Here is a 12,079-nt window from a genome sequence, read left to right on the forward strand (position 1 = left end):
AAACTATCTGGAAATTCGTTGGTGGCGGAACAAGTTTATGACCCCGGTGCTCACGGCATTTGACGCTGTCTCGTTATAAAAATCTATAGTTTTCGCTATCGAGACGAGACGAGATGCACTAAAAGTACCCCTAGAGATGTACTAAAAGTACGACACAAAATATGGTGAGCACCATTAAAAGTATTCCACATTACTGCTTACATTTCTCATGGTTTTCGCTTTCCAGTATAATCAGATCATGATTTCAAAACAAGTTAAAACGAGCTGAACGAGGGAGCTATTTGACAAACTCGGCTCGACACGAAACTCGATATCAATTTATGGAGCTAAAAATAAACAGAACCTGCCCTAGCATTTAAAAAAAAAATCTCTATTATTGGGGGGAGACTTTCTACTTATGGGAAATTGGCAGTGGGTTGATTTGTAAAAAAATAATAGAAAACGATCGATATTAGTTTAGAAACAATTTTAAAAAAATACAGTGTTTCGCATTATCCAATGCTTTCTACTATAATAATCGCTGAAGCGTGTGCTTGACGCTTAGAGCTCAAGGAAATCAAGTTATGAGAAAAAGAGACAAAATTTGTACTGTAAGCTTAATTACATGGAAATTTTAAGTTTGTACGGTACGCTTAATTATATGGAAAATGTTATACTTTTTTTCCTTTACGTTGGTCTACTTTAACTAGATTTGGGACTTTCAAATTTTATTCTTTTTTCCACTGAAAAGTATCTATAATTCAACAAGGAAATAATTATCAATGATAATTATAATAATTATCTATATAATTGAATTCATTGTAATTTGCTCATGACAAACACTTTACCATTTCGTACTAGCTGTTATGCCCGTTCTTCGCACGGACCAGATAAAATATCAATGTAAACAAACTGAACAACGGGAGAACAATTAAGAAACATTTCCAAAATTGGATATATTTTGTGTGAATATATATTCAACAACGTACATGTGTTTTCATTGGGAAGGCCGATGGGGGCTGAATTTGAACGTAAACAATACATCTGAGCAATCCTGATAAATATGGATTTGACACAAATATTGGTCATTTTCTACTACTTTTACATGTCCCGGTAAACGCCCCTTTAGACCTCCTTGGTTCGAATTGTGAAAAAAATCTCTGTCTCCCAGCCGATACTGTGAAAACTATGAATGTGACACTAACATCTGCCATTTTCTGCTACTTTTTACGTATCCTGGTAAAAGCCCCTATGAGCTTCTGGTTTCAATTTTGAAACAACAACGCCTCTAGCCCGCAGCCGATGGCGGCTGTATTTGGAAGTCAACGCGTGTGGAAGTATCACCATTCATCTCAGCGACAGCGAAAACTATGGATTTGACACTAATATCGGTCATTTTCCATTATTTTTACATGTCTCGCAATTCTTCACCCCCGGTGACTCCCGGCCCGCATACAATGATGACTAAATTTGAAAATCATCGCTAATGAAAATATCACCATTGATCTCAGCGACCACGAAAACTATGGATTTGACGCTAACAGAGTTGGCGTGGGTCAATGAAAACTTGACCCACGACTCACTGACCCACCACCCACCGTGACCCACGACCCACTGACCCACCATGACCCACTCTGACCTACCACCCACCGTGACCCACCACTCACTACCCACCGTGACCCATCACTCTCATCCACTTTGACCTACTCTGACTCACCAAAATCCATCGTCATCAACTCTGAACACGATCCACGGCCTCTTCTGAACTGACTAAAGAGTTTACACTTGTAATAAAACAAGACTGTGAAATTGTCACTAATCGGAGTTTGAATTTCTAGTCAATCGCTCAAGCACCACTCTGTTACAGTAACGGTGGATCTGACCTTTACGATATTAAATGGTAAAGTGTTTGTCAGTGAGGAAACTGAAACGGTTCGAGGTGGGGAGAAATTAGTGTGAGCCTAAAATATACTTGTACTAAGAGAGTATTCTTGCAAGTGTTAATTTCTGAACGCATTCCACAAGAAACTTCTATTCGAAGGAAAATACCCCTGTACAATATGGAAAAGGTTATGGTTTCTCAGTTCACAATATTTTTCTCACAAAAGACTTGAAATATCAGTTGTTCATAGGCTATAAAGATGCTCGGGTACCCTATGTGAGAGCATCTCCATACAATATGCTCATAATTGTAATTTGTGTAATCACTAAAACACCACGTTAAATTTAAGTTACAAATATGCATAATTGCAATTATTATGAATATTTATTCAAAAGTAGTTTACCTAAAGCAAAGAAGAGAGTTACTAAAAAGTAGGTACAAAGTTGAATAACACAAATAAGCCATTAGTAATTCAAGTATACATTTTCTATAACTCGTAATTTTCCACCTTAAAACAAATCTGAAATCGATTTCCTGTTGGTAACTTTTTGGCGGTAAATCATCCGCAGTGGAATGATGTCCGTCCTCCAGCCAAGAAATAACTAACTCGTCTACTTTGAGCTTGTCTAGCGGTGGGCCATTAACATTGATGAGCAACAAGTTAGACAATGTTTGAGCACTTAATCTATTTCTAATATCAGTCATCTGTAAATTCATAAGGGGAAATCCCCATTCACACTCTGTCCTGGAAATTGATAATACTTCTACCCGATTTCTGCAACTTCTCATCGACAATCTACTTGTTAGACTTAAGTCTAATAACGATTTTTCTCGGTCAGTTTTGAAATACTCAGCAAGAAGAGTTTTGAATATCTCTATCACCATACATCTTTTCCATATCGACCATGTCAGTTGGCAATGTCGACCCATGTAGAACAGAAACTTCATCTACCACGCCTTTGATAGGGAATCTTGTGAATAAATTATCAATTAACGCCTGATAAACTGATGATTTCTTATGTGTTTATAAATTTAATTTTTGTAATTACACCTGAAGGTTTGATACCATTACCAAGTTCCCTCCCCCGTCTAGAAAGCGAAAGGGAACGAGGTTTCTGGAAAGTATTCATAGGTGAATGGGAATTTCCCTCCTTCTTCAACTTCAATTACCACACTGCTGTTTGCCATGTGCCAAATTACGATGAATTTCAATTAAATTATCATAGTATAATTATTTCCTTGCTGAATTATCAATACTTTTCAGTGGAAAAAAAGATGAAATTTCAAAGTTCCAAATCAAAGTAAGTAGACCAACGTAAAGGAAAAAAAGGGTAAAATTTTCCATACAATTATGCGTACAATCCAAACTTCAAATTTCCGTGTAATTAAGCTTACAGTACAAATTTTATGCCTATTTTTCTCACAACTTTATGGGTTGATTGCTCTGTGCTGTGAGGGCTCCATATAATAAACATAAGCTTCAGCAATTATTATAGCAGAAAGCAATGGATATATGAAGCCAAGCACTGTATTTTTTGTTTCTGAAATAACATCAATCGTTTTCGATCCTTTTTACAAACCAACTCACTACCAATTTTCCATATATAGAAAGTGCCCCCCCCCCCCACATAAAGGAGAATTTTAAAAAATACTAGGACACATTCTGTTTATTTTCAATAAAGTGTTAATACACTGAATTTCAGCTCCGTAAGTTTAACGGCTTGCGAGATACTCATTTTTTTTTCCCGCAAAAATTCGGATCCTCACTACCTCCTTAGGATATTATGCATTATAATAAAAGCAATATAACATCCCAATTTGGATTAAGCCCTAACTATATACCAAAAGTAATTTCATTTGACTTTGCAATTTGACCGTGATGATCAGGCACATATAATTACATTCAATTTTTTTATATAATAATTTATATATTACAGTGATTCAAAAATGTATTTTTTCCAGTAGTTAGCTCTAAAAACTCACAGGTCTCGAAAGCCAAGTAGAGTGCATCTATAACCTATTATTCTATATTGTATCGATTGATCTCTAAATCCCAAGTTTGCGTTCATTATCGAGAACGAATACTTTAATTCCCTGACATTAAAGAACTTTTCACTAATTTCTCTGACATTACCTGATTTTCCAGGTCTGTGGGAACTCGGTCCAAAGCTTAATTAATTTTTAAAAAGAGACTTTCACAGGCCACTCAGTAGCCACGTGTATTCAGAAATTTAAATTTTGGATGGTTTTAGATAGCACTTAATAGTACGATACTTAATGTAATTTGCCTAGATAGAGTACTTCACTGTTTATTAGAAATATTTTGTTATATTGAGGTATAATTAAGTCATAAAATGCACTTTGATGAATAATGCAACCATTTCTTTTCTTTTTTTTTTTTTTTTTTTACACTTGTATTCAGGTTTTATTAAAATCCTTACATCGCTAGCTATAGAATGTTCTTACGAAGGAAGGGCGCAATGTCACTCAGGGATAATTGCACCAAACTTGGTGTAGAAGTAGGTAATGGAAATAGAAAAGAACAGGTGGAAACATTCATTTTGCAGACGTTCGGATTCAGAAATAATGGGCCCTACAGTTCTGGATAAGTATGACTTCTCAATCAGATGCTGATGGAGCCTTTCCTCGTTGTTGCGGCCAATACAGGAGAACTTAAATTAAGTAGAATGAAAATAAAGAAGATGAGTTGAACAGAAAAACACTCTAATGTCCGCCCTCAGTCCCACCACGCGAATGCCGGGATACTAAATCTATCATCTGCCCTGTCCTTGCCGTTACCAATTGGGTATGCATCACTAGTTAGCCTAATGAAATTATATTTAAAAAATAAATATATACAGAAATTAATCATGGGTGTCGCTAGAAGTTTTCCAGGGAAGGAGTCGAAATGAACTTGCTGTATTTCTTCACACTATAAGATGCTGTCAGTACGCAAGTATGTTTGAACCCACCAATATTAAAGTATTGTGTGTTTGTGAGGCGAATTTAAATATATTTCGGGATTAGTGATGATGTTTAAAATAGGAACGACTGTGGATGGTCATAACAGAAATAACCGTTTGAATACATACAAGATTGTTCATTAACGCAACTATGTTAACGCAAAGCATAAAGGAAATATTTGAATTTGGTCTACTCAACACTAGAAAGCAGCAAAATGTATTGGACAGAAACAGCCTCGTAACAACTGCGTTCAAGACTCCAAATATAATTCACGTATGTTTAACAAATATTGCACTTTAATAGTGTGAACACAAAATGAACATGAGCGTTTCACTTCTGTTGCCTAGCACACATGAGACAGAACGTCTTCACTGTCTACACACAAGTCATGTTTGTAAAGTTAGCTTCCAAATTGGTCTCAACAAGATTATAAAATACCGTAGTTAACCTTAATATACCGTACTAGTTATATACTATTTTTGACATAATGAAACTTATTAACAGAAGCATTATTTCAATTCCTCTTTATAGAGATAAGATAGATAATGGCAATACCAGTTGATGATTTAGTATCCCGGCATTCGTCTGGTGGGACTGAGGGCGAACATTGGTGCATTTTCTGTTTATCTCATCTTTTTTGTATTCATTCTATTTTATTTAACTTCTTTTACATTGGTCGTAACAGCTAACAAAGGTTCTGTCCCATCAATATCTGATTGACAGGTCATACTTCTTCAGAACTGTAGGGCCCATTATTTCTGATTCAGAACGCCTGCGGAACGAATGCTTCCACACGTTTTTTTTTTTTTTTTTCTATTCCCATTACCTACTCCTACATCAAATTTGATGCAATTATCTCTGAGTGACATCGCGCCCTTCCCTTGTTAGTTATATACTTATTTTTCCATTATTTTCAAGACGTTCAGATTGATTTAAATCAGTAAGGATGATTTCAATCAGTATTAGCTATGTCTTGAACACTCGAAAAGAAAAATGTACTATGTTTTGTTATAGTACGAGTAATAGCATAAGAAAATGTGATCTCAACAGATTAAACTTTCATAAACAATTAGGCTGTTAACGTGGCTGTATGGTTAGCGTACGTGCCTTTGGCATGGGAGGCCACAGTTCAATTCCAGCGGGTGCTCATGTGGGTCGGATTCCACGGTAAGCTGAAGGTCCATGTCTCATAACGTCTCGCTGCTGAAAGGTGCGTTAAACTCAAATCCATTCATCCGGAAGGTCTTGGAATTAAAACCCTCGATCGATATATATATTTCGCTTTCCTCAGGTTTCTTTTAGATTTCCCAGGAAAACACAAGGATTGAGATTTTAAACATAGACTCGGACCGACTTACTTCCATGCTTTCCCATCTTCTTTGTTAAGATTTCCAGTGAAAAACGGCTTCACCAGCTGTGTGTCTAGAACTAAATTATTCTCAAAAACGAAAACGTTTCAAATATGAGTACGGTACAGACTTTATTTCTTCAATTAGGATGGCACCTTCACAAAGTAACTTCGGAAGACAAATAGTAAATGAAGTTATTAAATATAAATAAAGTACTTTCAAAATATTAGAAATAAACTTCAACAGAGAGAATTGTATTTTACAAAATAAAAGAGAAAACAATTCATTTTACAAAAATTTGATACCATCAAATTAAAATTTCACTGGAAGCTAGATCACAATATACTCTACAGCAATTTAATGAGAATGGTCCATTTTGCAATGTTAAATGGAATTAAAAAAATTCTTATAATATAACTTAGTATCCAAAACATATTGTTCACAGAGTCATCATCCACACAGTTTACATCACAGCAGCTGGAGATTCATTTAAGGTCATGCAATCATAAGGTCCAGATGACTTAAAGTGAAAAAATATCTTATTTGAAAATAATCAGTTTTCGTTCTTTCAGCTTAACCTCGATAACAACACCTAGTAAATATTCTATCTGAGCAAAATATTTTAATAATTTGCATACTATCGTTGTTTAACAAACACGAGTGTTTTAACAATAAAATACAAATTTTAGATATAGATGCAACTGAATGCAAAACAGAAAACTACATAAAGGATCCAATATTTCTTGATTTTCATATTATGTACTACACAAATTCACAATTCTTTGAACAGAAAATATGATGAAAATCATACTAAGATGAAGTTCCAAATTTTGAGCTGAAAGCATTATTTTCTTGCTAATATAACAAAAATTACGTAACAATAAAAGAAAGGGAAAATAGCTATTTGCTTACTTTTCTTTCTTCAATGACCTTAATAGCCTTTCAAGGACAGTAAAATAAACACTGCAAAAATATCTCACGCAATATAAATGAAATTAAGGACTTTAACAACACATTGTATACGAACAAAATATTATTTCCTTCTGTACATCAGTACGATAGCAACTTATGCAGTATTTTTTTTTCTTATACTCCCATTTGAGGATGTGCACGAAGCATTGAAATCTTGCACGTTTTTCTTCAGTATTAAATCATAAACAAAGGGAGATTACGGATCCAAGTTTCAACTTCATTACTAGAAGTTCTTGAAACGCAATAGCCAACATCAGTTCACCGTTATAGTACACCGTTATAGTCGTATGTACCGTTATAGTACATACGACAACCGTTTACCCCTTGATTACAGCAATTGGACGCAATTTAATACACTTTTTGCTGATTCCTGCAGCATGACATGTATCTACAACATCCGTTACATTTTTATAGGACTCTGGAGCTTCTTCCATCACCAATTTTGGAGAAGCCACTCGTATGGATATTCCCATTTCTTCTAGTTTATTCAGAACATCCTGGTAATCGAGATTTCTCCGAGACTTGGCTCGCGATAACGCACGACCCTACAAAAAATGAGAAGAGATTTTAATATGTAACATTCATAAATAAATAATTCTTATGTAAACTTTAACATGAAAATTGTTAAAGTGGCCAACATAAACACGTAAGTGTCTTAGTTTTGATTCTATTACTCATACGTAAGAGTGTAAAGTATATTATAACATTCATCATACGAAAGATTTTTTTTTGTTATTCTAATTTTTGTTTATTTAGATTTAACATAAATAGGCCTGATAATAAACTGTTTGTGTTTTGTTTTTCAAAAATAATTTTAAAAATCCCAAATCTTCATACCGTAAACCTAATTTTACTTAGTTCCTTGTTTATTTTTCGCCCGAATTTGTCTTGGGCTGGCTTGATAAAATATTAAAATGTAATAAAATACTTAATAAAATGTGAAACTGTTAACTTTCGAAAGAACAACGTCATTTGGAATATTATTCCTTGGTATATTCCCCAACAGTGTTAGATTTAATGAGCCTTATGCAGAGTCGTTGTGACGCGTGGTTAGTGCCATACTGAAGAATTCGACTAACATGTATCCTGCAGTAGCCAGGCTTTTAGTATGACGCTAATCATACGTCAAAACGACTCTACATAAGGCGGAATATGTTTACATTTTTATAGTATGCACTGTATATTTCACAAGCACTGACTCTGTTACATGTAGTGAGAAAAAGAGAGAAAGCTTGTAATGTACAAGTGTTGGATTTGTTGGGAAGGAATTGTCATGAATTGAAAAATCATTCCCACTTCTGGTTTGGAAAAAATCGTCCCAACCAGGGATAAAGTTTTCCCCCCTCTCTGTACAGTGTTACTCTATCCTAGAAAACTACGCTCCTAGAGTATTCCGTTTTCTAAGTTTGGATGACGCTGCTCTTTACTTCCCTTTCCTTCTTTGCTGTGCGAAAGGGGGAAAGGTGGCTCAGTGGTAGATCGATTACCTGTACTGCATTGGGTCCCTGGTTTGATTTCCGGCTAAGTTAGTTTGTGGTGGACAATCGTGTCCGTGGGTTTTTCTTAGGGTACTCCCGTTTTCTCCCTATCATCATTCCATTATCATCCGGCGGGAGCTCATGTGGTTCGGATTCCACGTTAATCAGTAGATCAATGTCTCATATAGTTCGCTGCTGAACGGGACGTTAAACTCAAATCAACTCAACTCTTCCATTATCATTCACCTAGCCTTAATCATCGTCTCCCTTAGCCAATGAGCATTAATCGTGGCTACATTATCGGACGTTAAACTGGAAGATTTTATTTTCTTTCTTTCCTGTACGTGAAGCTGTCTTTGATTGCGCCAGCTACCTCCATAAACATGTCGTTTTGGGGAATTGTAAACAAATATTACAAGAAAACAAACCCAAACAGGCATCTTGTTTCAACGTTTGTAGTATATTTCGAAGATGCTGTTTTTCAGGAAGGAGGACGATTTGATGTTGAAGCTTACACTTAAAACTTAGAGCAATGAAACTGGACATTAATATACCAGTAATGCGTTTCCTCCACTGCCGACAAGAAAAGCAAATAGCTAATAGCAAAAGCACAAGTGCGCCAGATAATTTTTCTTCTTTCCTCGTGTATCATATCACAGGAGGAAAAAATGTTTATTATTCTTGCGCTGAACTATATATCTGAAATTTGGGATCTCACAATCTCCCCAACCAAAGGCAATAACGAATATAGGGTTGCGTTGGAATCTATAGTAGCTTCCTTTTTTATTATTTATAGTTATATAAAGCTAATAAAGCAATAGAACGCTTCCCCAGCTCCCTTACAATCCCGATCTGGCCCCAGTGGACTCTTTTCTGTTGGTCCCATTACTTTTTTATACAAATCCTGTATCTCATTAACCATATTGTATATTGTCGTCTTGCTAGTGTCATGATGAAAATCTTGATACGTATATACTTTAGTAGCAAGTGTAGTTACTGCAGTTTTTTTTTTTTTGTTTACCAAAGTTTTTTTTTTTTTTTTTCTCGAAAACTACACTCACTCATATCATTCCGCTCAATAAGATCTATTCACTTATATATGTCTCACCTTTATACAATTTTCCCCCGCTTAATGCTACTATTACAGAATTATTTACAGCAATCAAAATTTAAAAACATTTATTATTCTTACAATCTTTAAAAGTATATATATTTATTTCAATGCTTCTGGACAACAGTCTATTGCAGTCAGTTCATAAGGAAGTAATGAAATATTCTTACAAAATATCCGAATGATGAGGATAATTCATCCGTTTCATTTTGCTGATACAGATTGGTTATTAATATAGAAACATGTGACTGTTTAAACTTATTTTCTTAAAAAAAAAACACCACTAGTACTACCCATTCGTTGCCATAAGAAAACCTTAACTTTTATATAATTTGTATTTCGGACTTCCATTACAAGTAGCACCAGTCAAGCAGGTCCGGATATCATGCGTGGAAGTAGATTCACAGCATTTAACAATCAAACAATAATAATACGGATTCCAAATCTCAGTTCCAAAATTTTAATGCTTATTTCAATGACCAGGATACAAGAGCCATATTACAGCTGTCTGCTTTTAAACGATCCGGATTGTAGGATACACCAGTTATCTCACCACTTTACTTCCTACAGCCAGTACATATGTTATTTCAAGACAACGACGTATTTCCACATGACTGCGAAGCTTTATAAACAATGGCTAAGAATACATATAAAACATCCGTAACATCCATCTCGTGTTAGTACATAGGCTGTAATATTAGCTTTCTAAATTCCGTAAAATTCATATTATTTAATAAAATAATTATTGCATACAAAATCAAACTTAATAATTTTACATTGGGAATCAACTGGGATATGGAAGTAGGCGGGGTTAGGCTCTTAGCAATTCATATTATATTGATTGATATTTCTTGAACACATCTTACCATATGTATCAATTTGCAGCACAAAAGAATATGATTATCACTATTTTATGCTATTTAACTTAGATAACAACTATAATTGTTTTAAAAACGTCAAATTAATTCGTTTTTACGTTTATCAACTTTACTGCTTATTCTGTATATCCATCAATCGATCAATAATTAGAAAAAGATAAAGATGCATGTATACAGAATTTAAAACACTTTCCGCCCAGTGATTCATTTAGTATCCCATAAAACTATAATTTATCGACTCGTTTTAATAAAATTTGAGTTGAAAATTCATAATAACATTTTAAAATTAGTAACAGCAAATCTTAAAATGAAATGAACAAGTATTTACAATAAAATAAAACAATCAAATAATACAAATGTAGACCAAACAAATCAGATTTGTAACGATCGTTTTTCAGATCGTTACAATTCCCCGGCTTCACCGGAAAAATTTTATGATCTTTATAGAGCAACATAAAATTTTCACCTTCAATTATTCATAGTTATCCTACATTTATCTTTTTTTCTCAAGACTGAATAAACTAATAGAAATTACAAACTAAACAACAATTTTAAAAACAGTAACATTAATAACATAGAATTCGCTATTTACAAGCTCTTTCGTTTTTCAATATTTTACGTCACCTTTTAATTTATTCCGTTTCTTCCCCGTACATTGTCTTCCTTTTAATTGCTTATACTTCCTTCTGTTATATTTCCTCATACTGTTTTCTTGTGACTTCTTTAATTTCCTCTTCCGATGTTTCCACTGTCTTCTTTCATCTGGAATTATTCCTTTCATCCTTTTGTACTTCCTTGTCTCTTCTTTGAATTTCTTTCGTGTCTTCTTTTGATTTCTGAGTTTTCTTCTTTTCCTTTTTCCACGCTTCCGATTTCTGATGATGATTTCTGTCAGTGCCTTTCTTCTTTTTCTGCTTCTTCTCTCGTTTTTCTTTTTCTTCTTTCTTTTCCTCCAACACTTATTTTTACATATTATCATATAACTTCTTTTCTCCAATTGTTGTATTGCGTTTTGTTCTTTGTGTTGTTTTATCTTCTTATAAGGTCTTTCGACTAGTCCATTTGATGTTGTCGTACTTTTACATGATACAGCTTTAACACATGTACTTTCATCATATACTGTCACATCTTCAATTACATTTGTTGTCCATTGGTCAGTGTTCGTCAAAATATCTTCTATTATTCCGTCACCAGATTGATCCTTTTGTTTACTCACTTCTTCACTCAGTTGGTTCAAACGGATATCGACAGTTGGTATCTCAGTTCTCAAATCCTCCTTCGACTCTTGTCTCAGTTCCTGTTCAGTCTCAATCATTCTTTTATTCATCCGCTCTTCCAACTTCTGCCAATGAAGTTCAAAATTCTTATTCTGATCCTCGAATTTCTTTTCCAAATTTTTATTCATACGTGTCATCTGATCCTCAAAAGTTTTATTCATACGCGTCATCTCCTTCCACAGTTTTGTC

The 12,079-nt window shown here is 34.4% G+C and overlaps 1 protein-coding gene across 2 annotated transcripts in view; it reads right to left on the reverse strand.

Annotated features, from left to right (window-relative positions):
- Positions 1-6,286: 6,286 nt before the first annotated feature.
- The window catches only part of RtcB (RtcB RNA ligase), a 50,335-nt gene continuing 44,542 nt past the window's right edge, over positions 6,287-12,079 (reverse strand). For both annotated transcript variants that reach the window (XM_081771301.1, XM_081771302.1), the window contains exon 11: positions 6,287-7,691. In XM_081771301.1, the coding sequence (XP_081627427.1) occupies positions 7,464-7,691 (228 nt within the window). In that variant the 3' untranslated portion in view covers positions 6,287-7,463. The remainder of the gene's footprint in view (positions 7,692-12,079) is intronic.

Source organism: Thermobia domestica, chromosome 9 (assembly GCF_964235325.1).
Source record: "Thermobia domestica chromosome 9, izTheDome1.hap1.1, whole genome shotgun sequence".
NCBI lineage: Eukaryota > Metazoa > Arthropoda > Insecta > Zygentoma > Lepismatidae > Thermobia > Thermobia domestica.